Below are 16,712 nucleotides of genomic sequence, written 5' to 3'. Positions count from 1 at the left end.
GTTTTTATTCCTACAGAAAAGTTTGCAGTTTCCGTAGGTTACATGTACTTTAAAAACAGAAAAAACAGGTTGGTTTTCTTGCCTTCTTCTGTAGTGTGGCTCCAAAATATAATCTCTCAGAGAAGTGTCGAGTGTACTTTCTGACTTAGTAATGACACCAGGATAGAAATAAATACTAAACATAGTAAAATGAATTAGAAGTTAAAAAACAGGACTCTTCTGAACAAATACTGTTTACTACTCAGTATGAACCAGAGAGCAAAGTAAGGCGTGTGTTTTTCTAACCTCTGGGCACGATCACATTTCCAGAAATACCTTCTCAATTTATTGTCAGTGGAGCAAGTCTTAAGATTTGCCTCGGATGACATCGTTTGGGGAGTATTGACTCTCATGTTGTGAGCAGTAGAAGCAGCGTCTTCATGTCCATTAAGTAACCGAGATCCTGTGAATAAGTGATTCCTGTTTCTTAATGGCTTTTTACCTTGAGGTCATCCTCGCACCAAAAAAAACCTCCTCTTTCATCCAGAGTCATCCCCATTTTCAAAGATTTTACCAGATCCCATTCACATTTCATTCACTTTTATTACCCCATCAGTTCACAAGGACCATTGATCGCATGTGGATCTGTGTGTGATTGAAATACCTCACCTGGCAGCATGTGCTATTATACACTGTGTTTCATTCACAAACGTGGATTCAGTACCTGCGGAAGCAGAGACATTGTTAACATCATCGATATTCACGGGCTGCAAGTTTTGTTCATAGTTATAAAGTTTATGTCTGCAGCACTTTCACAGAGAAATGCATTCCTGTGTTAAGAGCTTTATTAATTTCTCAGCCTGCAGTCTTAAAGCTTGAAACCAGTAAAAATACCAGATGTGGTTATTTTCATCATAACTTCAGGACTGCTTTAATTTCAGGAAACTTGATTGCAGTACTTCTTCTGACAAACACAACATTTTAAATAGCACAGAAAGTTGTGATCACATTTCATTGTAGAAAAGCATGTTGTTAATTTTATTGTATGCAAATATAAAGACTATCAAAACACTTGCAGTGAAGCAAAGACATGGCAGAAATAGTTATGAACTGCTCTCTGTTTACATCTAGTCCTTGTAGATTTAAATAACATGTCTACAACTTAAAAAAAAACAGGTGAGCAAATTAATTCACTTAGTTAAATAACTTAGCTCTGTAAAACAAGCAAACAAAAATGATTCTTGCAATTAGAAGGCACAAAAGACATGTCAAAGCATAAAGAACATCAACTGAACCACATCTTATATTAGATCATAAACTTTTACTTGTCAGATATGCGACGTGTAACACTGAAATGAAAGTACACACAGCACACATATTCATTTACAACAGAAATACTTTATTGTTCATCACATACATACATTTCACATGAAAGTACACTGTTTAAAAATTGCCAAATCTTTATAAGGTATGACTGCATTATTTGTGGTATTTTTCTCCCTGCTCTACAAATCATGTAACCCCATGCTATAGTTTAGTTCGATTTAACAGCCAACAGTGTAACAATCACACATTCATCCTAATGATACCCTGATGATCAGTATAGAAACTGTGGCAGCCTTTTGAACTAATTAATAGTTAGCTGAAATTTGAGAGAAATAAACCACATAATCCAACATTAAATAGGTGTAATAGAAAGCTGGAGTGTCCCTCCTCTACATCCGCTCCTTTGACATCCACCCTGCTCCCACATTACACCTTGTGTTACAGTAATTCAATCCAATGTCTGCTGCCTCTGGGGCCACATGTGAACCATGTCTGGCTGCAGCAGCTTTCTCTCTCGTCTTCTCCTAAACTTTTTTCACTGTCTGAGTACATGGAGTGATAAAAAAAAGTGTCAGGCAAGTGGACTGTCCACTCTCTAAAAGAAAAGGGAGGGTGGTCACACTCAAAGAGACACAGTGTTGTACTGCTGGTGGCTGTGCAGCTCCACTGGGACAGATGGGGTTTAAGCTGCTTTGCCGAAGGGTACTTCAGCAGTAGTTCCTAAAGGGTTAGAGAGCACTCACCACACAATTCCCCTACCCAGACTTTCCCAGCAAGTCCTCCCAGTTAAACCCTTGACCTTCTGGTCAGCGCTGCTACAATGCCGCTGCCTCCAGTCATCACCATGCATGCTCCATCTATCTCCATCTTCAGCAGCCAAAATAAGCCATCATTTATCATTTCACATATCATCTCTGTGTTACAGTTTTTATCACTTTCAACCCAACAGCAGCGATTTGAACAAGCTGCATTTACAAATACATTAAGAGCACGCTGGCAGTCAGCCTAAAGAGTGATCATTGAGACAAATTGATCCCTATCTGTTTAAATTGGCACTATAATCTATCATTGGCAAATTGAACACAGTGAGCTAGCTAGAATCTATTGCCTTTTCAGATAGCAGCCCCTGAGGCATGCAGACAGAGAAAGAGAGTGATCTACAGCACTGAAGGAACTCTTTAGAAAAGGCAACTATGTTTGCTCACACCGACGCACACCTTCACATAAAATGAGTGATAGACTGTGTCTTTAGAAAGTTTTACTACATCTCTGTCTAGCTTAAATACTTGTGCATACATCCAAATATCCAAATGTCACATGTGCAGTTTTTACCATAAGGTGAATTTAATTGTGATAATTTTCCTTATTATATTTAATTAGGAAGCCAAATAACATCAAGGTAAATCTAAAGACCCGAATACTTTTTGTTGTAAAAGTCTGTAATAGCTGTGTTTAAATTCAACCACAAAGAAAGTCAGTCACATCCTAAACCATGAAAGTGCCGTAAGAGAGCGCACAAAGAATACCTCACTGAGATAAAAGCCATATGTTAAAAAAGTCTAAATCTTGCAACTGTTGAGATAATGATTTTCGTTGTCATATTAAACAGATCATTTAGATAGTCAAATTAAAATGTTAAATATTCTTATATTACAGGGTTTAGTTTATATATCATGTTGTAATTATCTGGCCCTTAAAGTCCATTACAGCTTTGTGAAACTTAAACTGTGTTTAGTCAGCAAATAGTCTTCACCTTAATGAGGCTAAATGTAAAGCAGACATGAGACTAATTGCTCCAGTTCTTTTTCATGTGTGCACATGGCAGCATCACAACAGTACAGAGCTTTAAAGAGAGAAGACACAGAAACCTTTAGATGGCTTTTGTGTCATGCAGCAGGTACTAATGTGATGAGATGTGGGGCACATTGTCACCATCAATCAAGAGATATCTTTATGAAGGAGAAATATACCATAACGCTGTTTATAACAAGAGTTTTAAATGTTGAATTTTGCTGATTATTTTTTATTGTAAACTAGAAACCTGTTGCATGTTACCATATGCTGTTTGTGGATTTTTCATTATTTATTTAGAAATTAAATTGATACAATTTTGTAAAATAGATCAAAAAATTTGACTTCATGTTTTTTTTTCAGATTTGGAGCAGTATAGTTTCTGTGCTGATCCCACAGTCATCTAATTCAATCAGACTCTTGGAGTTGATTAGCCTGGTTAACATTTGCTCCGGTGCGGCTCCTTAAGGGTTAATCAGGCCGGGAACCCGGGGACCCCCGGGTCAGTGTGTCTCTATCTGCGTGAAGGAGTCAGTGAAGGCAGAGATAACATGAAAGACAACTTTTATTCCAGATTTGACTCCTTACACCGGTTGAGTCAGTTTATTTCCGTCTGCAAGACAATCTTGCCCTCAAGATGAAACATCTGAAAGAATTTTTAAAATATATTTATATGCCAGAAATTCAATCCCAATTCACACTGATGGTTTTGTAGTTTTAATATACGATCTGTTGAATTTATTCTAATTTGATCGGCGCGCGTGTTTGCATATAAGAAGAATTACTAATCGCAATGCACGTGCCAGTTGAACCTGACACATGCGTCAAAGCTTTTTCTTCGCACGCCCGTAAATCTCAACTATTATCTCCTCACTATCGATTAATTTAACAGCACTCATCCCAATCAGCACATCTGCACTCCCGTGTTCCAGCGCGTGCGCTTTGTTTTACTAACAATAATAAAGTGATTTAGTCCTCTCTCCCAGCCAGAGCATGGGAAATCGTTAAGGATCCAGCTATTTGTGTGTGATCAGTAAATATTTAGTGCAGGCGACATCCTCTGTCTCGACTTAATCGATACTGGTCCCGTTGGGCAGCGCTATTGTTGTGTGCATGCAGGCATATAGAGCTTTTCTCCTCTGCCTGAAGGGAGAACCATAGTCCTCATCACGCGGAGGAAACTTTTCAACCCGGGAAATAAAAAGTGCAGCACAAGACTTTTGTGGGCTTTAATAGCAGATCAATTGTGTTGTGTGGAAATGTTTATGCGTGAAAGAGGGGCCAATTTTCCCACCAGCCGTGGTAAATAGAGGCTATTATCATTTAATATACAACACTTTTTATTCTGTGCATAATGTGTAATTGTAATAGGGGATTATAGAAAATAATTAATAATATTTATTTAGTCATTTATATTTTTAGTTGAATTATTAAATACGCAAATGTTCACTTTACTTAGATTAAATTAATCAATAATAATAATAATAATAATAATAACAATAATAATAATAATAATAATAATAATAATAATAATAATAATACACTTTTATTAATTGAAAGTGTCTCAATTATTGCATGTTATTTTTCAATAAAATTATATTCAGATTAAAATCTCTCTAGCTCTTTATGCAAAGTCTTCTTGTAGTGTGCATATAATTTCTAATAAGCAGAATGTAATAAAGGCTGTTCGCCACCCTTACAGACAGGTGTCTGTGTGGCTGTACCCCTCCCTCCCCTCTGTAGCCCACACAAAGCAGCGGCGTGCGAGCGCGTTTTCAGCACATTACTGTAGGAGAGAAAAGGCGCACAGGATCTCTGCGCGCTCTGAAGCCTACTTATCATTTCCACAGCCAGTCTAATGTGATTCTGCTCGGACGACACGTCAACTTATATTTCCAATTTCTCGCCTCAACAACACATAACGTGGAGCAGTTGCTGCACGATTTCGGCTCTCCAAAGTTTTTGCATGATCAGACATTTGCAGTTTTCCAATAAACAACGTGCTTTTTTGTGTTTGATCCCGTCTGTTGGAGAGGACACTTTGCCAGATTCAGTCTGAGCACTGTGTCGAAAAACAGAAGACTAAATATATTCTGAATAAGAGGGAGAGAGAGAGAAGATGCATCCGGCTATGGACGAATCAGCAACATATGCATTTGGTAGGTTTATAATAAGCCTCCTGCCTCATATCACTGTCAGATCACTTTATGAATGAGTATTTGCAAACTAGTTGGGCTTATTGTGGTCATTATATTTAGAAAAAAAGGCGGACAGGATCGCGTGTTCGATGCGCAATGTAGAAATCTCGTTCATGTACGATTCTATATGCTCTGTCTGCAGCAGACTGTCTGTTGTTACAGATACGCACTAGTGCTTATTTACACTACATTTAATTAATACTGAGAAATAAAGCCGTGCTGCTTTGCCGATTTATCTTGAGAAAGTGTGAAAAATGTACTCACCGTCTGAAGCAAAACTGCGCCCTCGGTACCTCGCGCAGTATTTTTATTTACAGACTCTCCATGTCCACGCGATCTGTAAATAAAACCGACAAAATAGTCATGCAGACAAAATATAATTGGCTCATTTGTTTGAGAATAAAGACATAATTGGTCTAAATACCACCGCTGGGATCTGTCTGAAGTGGCGAAAAAGTAAATCCAACTTTGGCAACTGTCAAAGCTTCGCCGTCCAAGTCATGTACAGCGGAATTTAAACAAACAGTCATCAGTTTAAAATGGTGCTCGTTAGTTTGCTCGATGCGGGAGACAAGACTGAAGCAGTTTCCGTGTCGGATGGCTCCTCTAAATTGAATCTTATTGGGAGCAGTGAAACTTCATACGCTAGGGGGCACCCATATACTGTCATACATCCTGGGACAATGCATGCTGCTGCTGCTGCTGCTGGTGCTGCTCTGTGTAGACTCTAACACTTAGCTCAGAGTTGAGGTTCATCTGTGTGCTGAAGTTTTACCTGAAGTTCAACTTCGATAGCCTCAGGATCTACAGTGAAGCCTCTGTTTAAATACAAGCCTAAACACTGATTAACCATGCAGGCTGACCCTGTTTGAATACCCAGCATCCTTCACTGTGTGTATTATCAAATGCATTATCTTTATTATAGGGCGTTATAAAGTAAATGACCACAAACTGTTGTTTATGAGGGAGTATGTCTACTTTCATCCTAACCTTAAAGTGAAGGGCATGCCATCTGACCTGGTGTGACATGTTGAAATGTGGTCCCTGTTTAAAGCTGTACACTACACTCAGTTCACGCGCTGACCACATGACGACACAGATCTGACTTGAGGGACCCATGTTTGGCCTGTAACCTGTGTTGCTGCTGCTGGTGCTGCTGGTGCTGCTGGGGTCTCTCTGTGGCCATGCAGGGGGATTAACCCACATGATGTCAGGAGTCTATCATAACATTTATACTGGAGGTGTGCATGGTGATGAATGCTACTTGGTGTTATTAGAAGCGTTAATAGGTGTATAAGCCTGTGCAAATACAGGATAAATAATGTGGAAATGTATGTTTTATTGTCTCGTTCACCTGGGAAGTGACCCCTATAAGGATGCATGGACAGTATACGTCTTCATGTGTTTTTTTTTATCAACATGTATCCTGTTTTGTGCGTAATTCAATATCAATGTGTCCAGAATGACATATTTTTTTGTTTCTTTTTATGTGTGGTCTTTATTTATAGCTTCAGAGATTACGATAAGGGCACATTAGATGGACAGTTTTATTATAATGAGCCCAGATCAGGTCAGGAAGGTGCACCTGTGTTCTTTTTGAACATTTCAGCTCGTTTCGAGGAAACACTGTGTGGAAAAATTGCTCAAAGATTTTATTTCTTCCCTTCATGATATTTCTAATTCTTCATACAGCGCGTGCATGTGATAATAGTCTATATTCTGTGTGCATAGAGTGACTAGAAATGATTCCTCTTTTCCGGAAAACTCGTCTCCTTTTAGGACCAAGCGGCCCTCTCGACCTCCATGCTGGCTCTGGCAAGGTACCAAGTAGCACAAGTGCCGACTAGCCAATGGGGTTGAGGGGGAGGTCCCTGAGCTCTGACCAGTCAAACACACTCTCCTTCCTTATATGGCAGCAGATCTCCATGGTAACGTGTGCTAAGTTGCAGCAGTCGTGTCAAAGTTCACTATATAGAGAGCTCAGTGAGCTGATCAGAGAGAAAGCATTCTGCCAGCCCGGCTCCTACCAATCGCAAATCACTTCCTAACCTCCGCCTTTTTAACATATTTGATCACTTTGATTCCGCACTCCTTTTTCCGATTATTTTTCTGTCCACGGAGGAGGTTTGTAGGTTGTGATCTCTGTTTTTTGTTTTTTGTTTTAGTGCTTTCGCTTTTTGCTGGGGAGAGTTGTCTTCATATTCCAGCCTCTCAAAACATTGGCTCCAGCCGCGCGCTTGCTGGCGCTGTACCTCAGAGGAAGAAAAGGAAGAAGACGCGATTTTTTTTACCCAGTTGGTGATTTTCTTCAAGACTTGAGCTGGAACTTGATAGTAGCTGCTACAGTGTGCTCACCAATTGTTTCATGCTGCTGCAGGCGTGCTCTCTCCAACCTGCTCCATCCTCCTCTGAATAGTCCATGCTACCTCGGCTGGGTATTTGAATATTTAGCCTGTCTTTTCCCATTGATGGCTGTGCTGGATGGCTGACTGTAAGCGCCCCTGGACTTGGCCTTTAAGCGCAAGGCAGCGACTCAGCTCGCCATCGCATCAGTTTTGAAAACGTGCTTCGCAGCGTCTCCAACAGCAATAAATCGTCAGTTTTTCCGGAGTGGATTCAACGTAGGCTAGATTTGACATTTTGTGTCACAGTTTGCCGCGTTTCCCAGAGACATTCTCCACCGCGACAGCAAAACGGCAGACAAAAAGTTTCTTTACGTTGACTGATAGATATGGCAATGGTAGTGTGGAGAGGCTCCCAGGACGATGTGGCTGACACCCAAGGCACCCTTTCCTCGCAGACCCAAGGAGGACTATCTCTTCCCACCCCTCAACCAGGCCAGTTGGGTCTGACAGCCTCTCAGGTCGCCCCTCCGACCCCTCAGACGCCGGTCCAAGGACCCCCGAACAACACACAATCCACGCCGACGAACCAGACGTCGGAGAAGCAGCAGCCGCAGCACATTGAGTGTGTGGTGTGTGGGGATAAATCCAGTGGCAAACACTATGGCCAGTTTACTTGCGAGGGGTGCAAAAGCTTCTTCAAACGGAGCGTACGACGGAACCTCACTTACACATGCCGTGCCAACAGGAATTGTCCAATCGACCAACACCACCGCAATCAGTGTCAGTACTGCCGCCTCAAAAAATGCCTTAAAGTCGGCATGAGACGGGAAGGTATTGGGACTTTTTGTTTTCTTATCCTTCTGTGTGTATGTGCCTTGTGTTCTATTATATGTGAAACCTTGATATGTCGCCCCCCATACATAGCCTGCTGTTCTCTCCCCTCGACTGTTCCCTGCTCGGCTGTGCGGCTGCAGAACGCCATGGAGCGGCTCTCTGCTGTGCAGGAGACGGGGCTCGCCGGAGCTTCCTTTTTTAATCGCTGCGTTATTGTAAACAGCTTCAGCGCGTTACAGCTCTGCATTTCATAAATAACATCAAACCGACGAGCAGGCTACAGCTATCGAAATTATATTTAGATGTGATACATCTGTGATACAATACAGCCTCCTGCGCTATTATGGCGAGTATCGAATTAAGAGATAGCGTGCTCAGGCTACATCTCCACATCCAGCCCGCATGTCTTCCTCAGCGGGTCTAAACCCGGACATCAGCCTGAATTATGCACACAAAGACTCCATATAACCTGAAGAATTTACCAGAATATTAGTGGAAAAATAGGCCCTCATGTAGGGTAAAGGGAGATGAATTGCTAAGTAGGTTAAGGGTTAAACATGCAAGGTCTCCCTTGCCCTCTTTGTGTTCCTTCACAGCCAGCTCATGTTGCTGTTGCCGAATAACATCATTTTAAAGCTAGACATACGCATGGCGTGTGTTCAACGTGTTTTAAAGCGCCTCTCTGTTGTTTCAAACCAGAGTATTCTCACCATAGCCTCATTAATAGCAATGCAATAGTATTTTCAAACTGCAATAACACAATGTGTGTGTATGTGTGTGTGTGTGTGTTTTGATACTGTGTGTTATATATTCCCTCCAGCGTTTGATTGATGACTCAGAATATTTAATCTAATATTTGCCAGCATGCTCTTTGTGATTGTGTGATGGTTGTAGAATTCAGGCTTCAATATCTGTAGTTTCTCTTTTTACTGCAGCCGTGCAAAGGGGACGGGTGCCACCCACACAGCCACACCACGGTCAGTTCGCCTTGACAAATGGAGACCCACTGCACTGCCATTCCTACTTATCCGGATATATCTCTCTTCTGCTGAGAGCGGAGCCCTACCCGACGTCCCGGTATGGCAGCCAATGCATGCAGCCCAACAACATCATGGGCATCGAGAACATTTGTGAACTAGCAGCCAGGATGCTGTTCAGCGCCGTGGAGTGGGCCAGGAATATTCCCTTCTTTCCAGACCTGCAGATCACAGACCAGGTGGCTCTGCTGAGGTTGACGTGGAGTGAGTTATTTGTGCTGAACGCGGCGCAGTGCTCCATGCCCCTGCATGTGGCTCCTCTCCTGGCGGCGGCTGGCCTGCACGCCTCCCCCATGTCCGCGGACAGAGTGGTGGCCTTTATGGACCACATTAGGATCTTCCAGGAACAAGTGGAGAAGCTCAAAGCTTTGCACGTTGACTCTGCTGAATATAGCTGCTTAAAGGCAATTGTGCTCTTCACCACAGGTAAGACAAAAGACGGGCACACTCCAAGTTCAGTGAATGCACCCTCACATGTACACTGACTTCAGCTAAATCAACCCTGACCTAAATATCTATCTGCACTGGCTGGAGGTTGTTGCTTGTGTTAGAGGAAAACACCCTGCTTAAATGCTCAACTAAATGCTGCCTTCACGGTCTCGTGCTGTGGGCAAATAATTAAAAAATCACCTGACTAATCCACTGATTTATCTGACACGTTTATAAGGAAACACTGGATATCTCAGCATGATCGTGCACGAGGTTTTAAAAATAAAATGACAGCAAGAGCAGAGAAAAGTACAGCAACATTAAAACACACTCAGGACTCAAATAATTCTCAATAATTCACAACATTTGTCCAACGCGACTTTTCAAGAGTCCAATAGCGTGCACACAGATTGTTACACTTTGAATATTTTTTCTGCCATTTATCAGTGTATGTAAAGCCCACGTCTTGTTTGTAGGGATGACAGATATAAATGATGTCAGGCTCCGAGGGGGAGGGGAAAAGAAAAAAAGAGCGACAAGCCTAATGTGCCATTTGCGCACAGTAAAAGCAAAGCGCAGGTTCCAACGCTCCTCTTGTCATTTAGAGGACACACATGTCCGAGAAAAAGCCCGAGTACTAACCATATACACCCTTTAATAGCAAATATGTCAGAATAACAATACTGTGTCAGATATGGGCCCTTCGAGCAGTGACAGGAGGGGCGGCTTTCATTTTTATTTGCAGAAATATTCTCTGCGCCAAAAGTGAAATTCAAGGCGTCTGCCAAAACCAGGTCATGACCTAAACTTCGCTGCTATTTAGTTACATTAGCTGCTGTATTGTGGGTAAAATAAAAAATAGTGTTGAAGAGATTTACAAGGTTTCACTATGAAGTGAATGTCTTGAATATGAAACCACACCTGCGAGCAAGTAGCCTCTGGATTGCCTTTGGCTTTAGCAGAACACTATTGTTATGAATAGCCTCTTCTTCGAGATAAATCACATTACAGGTGATTGAATTTTATTCTAAAGCCACCAGGTCTTAATTTGTCCCCTTCATACCCGAGTCCTTGGGGCTTGGACCTTAGCTGTGTGCTGAAGTTTGACTGACACGCCTCCTGCTACTTTGGTGGTTTTGGTTGTTGTCATGCATAAACTTTACAAACTTAACCAACGCGCGTACAAGCGTTGTTTTGGCACATAATCAGCAGCCGCCCACATGCAGCAGCACAGATAGTGATTATGCGTCTCTGGTGGTGTAGTATGACGGCAACTCCGTAGGCTATGGGCCCTTTTTTCCAAGCTAAATCTCTGCTCACTAAAGGTCAGTAGGTCTCCCTGTCTCTCCCTCTCTCTCTCCCTCTCTCCCTCCCCCTCCTCTTCTCCTCCTCGCTCTGCCTCTGACTGTGAAAGACAGGCCCCGGTTTAAAACACAGGCTTTGGCTATGAATATGCTTAATTATTTAGCTCACTTTTAAGTGGCTTTATCGAGGGAAATAAGCGGGTTGTAATGGCGATAAAATGAGGAAGATGGTGGGGAAGCCACGCTCAAATTTCCATCTGCTTGTTGACTGTGGCGAAAGCAAGAGTTTATGTATTTATAATTTTATAACACCATATTTTTTTATTTACACATATCATTTACAATTAAATGTAAAATATATTTCAAGACGACATGAGCTGTCATAAAAGTGCGGACATATATTTTTAAACTCGGTGTGTTAATTATTAGCCTTGTGCAATGTTACTGTAATTGTTTCAAGTTATTATTCAACAATTTTCTTTTTTTAAATAATATATGTGCACTATTTTTTGTCATGAAAGTATCCCTGAGACTGACAAATCTCAACTTCACATTCCAACATGAATAATTATCTAAAATAATGTATTTTCTGGAAATCTCTGACAGGCTGTGAGTTGTCGCCAGTAAATCACCACTGAGTAGGAAAACCCTCCTCGTGAGAGAAACACTTTATTAATGTTTATTTGTTTTCCCCCACTCCCAGATGCTTGCGGCCTCTCAGATGTGGCCCATGTGGAAAGTTTGCAGGAGAAGTCCCAGTGCGCCCTGGAGGAATATGTCCGGAGCCAGTACCCCAACCAGCCCACACGCTTTGGGAAGTTGTTACTCCGCTTGCCTTCCCTCCGCACAGTCTCTTCCTCGGTCATAGAACAGTTATTTTTCGTCCGATTGGTAGGTAAAACCCCCATTGAAACTCTCATCAGGGATATGTTGCTGTCGGGGAGCAGTTTTAACTGGCCTTACATGTCAATTCAGTAAACCAAGAAGGAGACGAACAAACAAAAGGTGGGGCTGGGGAGGGGAGGATGAGGAGGAGGATGAGGAGGAGAAGGAGGAGGAGAGGGGGGGAGGGGGGGGGGACTGCGAGACTACAATGATTATAGCTGCTTTTGTGGAAGGAATAAAAAAAAAGCAACCGGCTGTTACACGGGGCTGGCTTTCATGAAGAAAGACATTGACGTAAATGACTGTGAATTCCCCCCCAATACTCCCCAAAAATTGAGACATGCACTGAACTTTCAAAATGGCAGAAACAAGCTCCCAGAACAACCTGCTTCGATTCATTTTTTTTAATGAAAGAAGAAAATGAGGGGAAAAGGAGGGGATTTTTTGTTGATCCTTGTAAGGAAAATTTAAGTATTAAGTGCATTTAAAAATGATAATTTGGGTTAAAAAAAGAAAAAAAAAACTGGAGAAAAGAAAATACGGAACGTGAAATTTTCTTTTCTCAAACTGACTTGTCCTGTGTCCATGTATAGCTGTGTTTTGTACTTTCTTTGTTCCTCCTTTCTGGTTCCAAACCGGCCTATGTGATTTCTGTAGTACAGGTGGTGTTATTTTCTAAGACAATGATTTTATTTTGAAAAGGTGAAATAATGTTTCAAAAAACGTTCTAAAAAGAATTAAAACCACAGCAATAGGAGTATAGGCTTATAAACTAGGCTTAATGCTGCAAGCGCACTTATATTGTTAGGACGACCAACACCATGAGGGAGGATTTTAGAGTTCATATTCAACTTTATGACCCAGCCAGGACATTTCACCATTTCATAAATAACGTTATTTCACAAATTAATGGATGGAAGGTCTTCCCCATTTCATCTAGATTGTATATGATGAAGAAGTCCCCCAATTGGCTACAATAAAAATAAAATCCAACAAGTTGCCTGCTGTTGCTCTTAATGCGTAAAATATGCACGTGAGAGCGTTGCAGTGATCCAAGCTGCACTGAAATCACACCTGACTTCCTAACAAAAAAAACTGGTGAGGTCAAGGGTCATAAAAGTTTGAAGCCTAGCCGGAGTAGTGTTTAATAGCAGTATTATTAAAGCGTCCCTGACATGTCACCCTTTATTCACTTCAAGCATTAAGTGCCTGACAAGCATGATGTGATTTCTTCTCCAAACGTTGTTAAAGTGGGCCTGTACGACATTTTTTGGGGGGAACAACACAATTAGAAATGAAACTTGATTCGTGTTATTTCACGTGACAGACGCTGATCAGAGGCAGTATTCTTGTAAATATAGGTCAATTCATTTTCAGCGAGTTTTTTCCTTTATACAAAGTATATGTGATTAAGAAAAATCTGTGGTTGCCATTTTTTTCTCTCGGTAATACAACGTCTTCAAAATTGAGTGGCAGACTTAGCTAGTAGCACTGAAGGTTCTGTTTTTAATGTATATACATATTACTACAAATGTTTTCTTTTTCATGTATATTTAGACTGTGAATGCATGGCCACAGGTCGCTAACCTATTTTACCTTTGATATATAAATGTAAATGTTTTCTCTCTCTCTTTTTTGACTGTATAGATATAATCTGTGCATTCAGTACACTAGCCCTTGTATTTAAAGAAACAAAAAAAGAAAAGAAACGAGCGTTCATTATTAGGCTACAGACTTAAACAGGGTGAGCAGGTTTGGAAAAAAGGAGTTGATATTTTAACTTTAGTGTTATTGCTCCTTTTGCTCTTTGACAGGTGCCGTTGTGGTGTGCGCGTGCGCGCGTGTGTGCGAGAGCGAATGTGTGCGTGCGTGTCTTTGGAAGCTAGCAATTTCGTCCTTGTTTTTGAGGCTTTTCTTCGCCACACACAGAAACAGCACGCTGTGGTTGAATTAAAAGGGATCACTGATTGAACACTGATCTTTGGCTGTGCGGAGCCACATATGGACCAGAGAATGATACATGATTGTAATTATGAACAGTTTAAACTGACCCACGTTTTTATATAAATATATAAAAATATATGACTGCAGGGTATTGATAACGTATAGATACTTTTTTTATGATTATTATTATTAATTGCAAGTGATATATGTGAGTGTGTGTGAAAGTTTATAGTTGAACACAATTCTTGTTTGTTTGTGTTAGCTTATTGTAAACAAGCATTCTGCTGTAAATTTGTTCTTGGTATTAAATTATAATTTATGAATTTGAAAACAAAAGTTTTTTCCATGTTTTTATTTTAAACTTTGCCAACGTGCGTGTGAACTTGTCCTTGTGTGTGTGTTAATGTGTGATGTGGTTTGTGATCAGAGGGTGGAGGGGAGGGATGGAGTCAATTTGCTGTGGCAGGATGTTGCCCTTTCGCCCCATGAAAGTGATTAATGAATTACAAAATAATTCATCAATCAGCCAACCGGCTCGCTTCACTTTCTGCCACGAGGTTAAGATTATTTTCCAGAAAAACGCCGATCAAGAGTGTGTTAAACTTTGAAATCAGACAAAAAAGCTGCAACAAGGCGCCCTGGCTCATCAGATAATAATATTTCATAACATCAAACCCCCCTCATTCAGGCATGGACCTCAGGGCGCAGAAATACTCTACTCAGCCACACTACCGCTGTATGCGCAATGAGCTTCACCTTTACGCTCACATAAATATTAATAATATGAATTCATCACAAATATTAGCATCCAAATCATCTAAATAATAAAAATGAGAGAATATTTCAAAATAAATTGTTCAATTATACTGTAAAAAATACATTATTTGCTGATATTACTTCCTGCTCTTTGCGTTTTCACGCTTTTATTTCCAACACTAACAACCCCAGAAGTTATTGAACGTAGCCCTGAGCGTTAATCTAACTTTTTCTCCTATAGTTTTAAATGTGTGAAGAATTAAGAAGTCTATGTGATTGGCTCACATGCCATTTTTTCCGCGCGTGCTATTGTGCTGTTGTAAACCTTTGACCTATTAGTAATTATTAGTAGTATTGGCTTAGTTGAGGGTTAGGCCTGAAATAGAATCAGCCTTGTTGTATAGAGGCTTAACCAGGATGGTAAGGAAGCCAACTTCACCACGCTTTCTGCTTTTACTGCTGCTGCTGGTGTGTGTGTGTTTGTGACTGTGTGTTTGTGACTGTGTGTATTTGTGACTGTGTGTGTTTGTGGGGTTTTGTTGCTGTTGGTAATGATGAAAATGATGACTATGATGTGATGCTGATGCTCTTTTATCCTCGGCTTCTTGCTGAAAGCGCTATTTATCCATACAGTGATGCTTTCACTGGCTGTCCAACGAAACGGTGACCAAGGGTATATCACACAGAGCCCCATAATAATAATCAAAGTGGACATCACGCTGTACCCTTCATCACCAGTGAGCCAATATGATTCAAAGAATGCATAGTGGACTTTCACTTAGAAAACGCTTCTTCGTCCTTCAAAATCAAAGCACACGAGGGGCTGAAACTGATTGAAAATTACCCAGAAATCATGAACAGAGCTTCAAAATGAGTTTGGGCAGCTTGGGTTGGGCTGAATTTACTCGACAGGGCGTGATGTAAAGCTTAACTGGAATAATTTGTACTTCTGTTCATTTATTAGCATTATACAACAGAAAAACTAATGAGGTGTAACTCGCCGCGATGTCACTTTTATTTACGCCCGTGTGACGTGAGAACTTTTTGACACACGAGCCGGTAGCCTTTCAACCCCCTTTTAAAAAAATCCAAAGTGTGCGTGTGTGTGTGTGTGTGTGTGTGTGTGTGTGTGTGTGTGTGTGTGTGTGTGTGTGTGTGTGTGTGTGTGTGTGTACAGGGGAGTCAGTGTTACTGGTTGACGTTTGTTTGGGTTTACACGCTGAAGCTGAGAACTGATTCAGGGCTCACAGGCTATTAGAGAGGCTATTTGTTTAATAAGATAGGAATATGGTTTGCTACCTCTCTCATACACACACGTATGCATGCACACACACATTTAAGCGACAAATATGCACATTATTTGCACCTTCGCACTATCACTTTGACAAATTAGCCATACAGCATGCGCTTTATTGCATATAAAGGCTGAAGCACAGCAGCTCATTTACAATGTATCATAAGCTAAACGCAAAGCAAGATGGGGCACCTGTTCCTTCTGTTGGTACGCTGGCTTTAAAGAAAAAACATGCCATTAGCAGCACTATAAGGCCTGTTTTAATTTATTTCCTCCAACAAAACGGCTACAAAATGATTGTGATTCCTGAAGGAACAACCTTTTCTCTGGTTTCATACCCTATTTTGGGCATTTTTCAATATTTTCCTCTAAACACTCTTCCACTTTATCTTCTATCACTAAAACAAACTGGCTCTAACGCCTACTTAGAGCACCGGGCTTCCTGCATTCTGCCTATAAATGTAAGAAAATTGTGCCATCTACCCGCTATCCCTGGAACTGTAGCTCGCAGACCTCGGAGACCTCAGCTCACTTTAACACAAAGGGAGAAAAGGGGACCAGCGCTGCACACAGGCGCCTCCTCAAACAAC

At 41.1% G+C, this 16,712-nt stretch overlaps 1 protein-coding gene and 1 long non-coding RNA gene across 3 annotated transcripts; one reads left to right on the top strand and one right to left on the bottom strand.

The window, feature by feature from the left end:
- Positions 1 to 1,357: 1,357 nt before the first annotated feature.
- Positions 1,358 to 5,884, bottom strand: LOC117814334. Its single transcript, XR_004631561.1, has 3 exons — positions 5,719 to 5,884; positions 5,559 to 5,631; positions 1,358 to 3,742 (listed from the first exon to the last, which is right to left on the bottom strand). It is a non-coding gene; the product is annotated as an uncharacterized LOC117814334 (long non-coding RNA).
- Positions 5,885 to 7,251: 1,367 nt separating this feature from the next.
- Positions 7,252 to 14,399, top strand: nr2f2 (nuclear receptor subfamily 2, group F, member 2). 2 transcript variants are annotated; one of them, XM_034685605.1, is made up of 3 exons: positions 7,252 to 8,470; positions 9,409 to 9,936; positions 11,947 to 14,399. In XM_034685605.1, exons 1-3 carry the CDS (start codon positions 8,026 to 8,028, stop codon positions 12,219 to 12,221), a joined length of 1,248 nt encoding a protein of 415 aa, XP_034541496.1. In that variant the 5' UTR covers positions 7,252 to 8,025; the 3' UTR covers positions 12,222 to 14,399. The 2 variants fall into 2 exon arrangements, with proteins under 2 accessions (XP_034541496.1, XP_034541494.1); XM_034685603.1 differs by having other exon boundaries at positions 9,391 to 9,936.
- The last annotated feature ends 2,313 nt before the right edge of the window (positions 14,400 to 16,712 follow it).

This window comes from Notolabrus celidotus, chromosome 6, assembly GCF_009762535.1.
Source record: "Notolabrus celidotus isolate fNotCel1 chromosome 6, fNotCel1.pri, whole genome shotgun sequence".
Lineage (NCBI taxonomy): Eukaryota > Metazoa > Chordata > Actinopteri > Labriformes > Labridae > Notolabrus > Notolabrus celidotus.
Note: the sequence above shows the minus strand (reverse complement) of the source record. Positions and strands in the feature narration are given on the sequence as shown.

Coding starts and splice junctions, on each gene's coding strand:
- nr2f2 (XM_034685603.1), top strand. CDS start 8,026: ATGGCAATGGTAGTGTGGAGAGGCTCCCAGGACGATGTGGCTGACACC. Junction 8,471..9,390: donor AGTCGGCATGAGACGGGAAG/GTATTGGGACTT, acceptor CAATATCTGTAG/TTTCTCTTTTTACTGCAGCC. Junction 9,937..11,946: donor AATTGTGCTCTTCACCACAG/GTAAGACAAAAG, acceptor CCCCACTCCCAG/ATGCTTGCGGCCTCTCAGAT.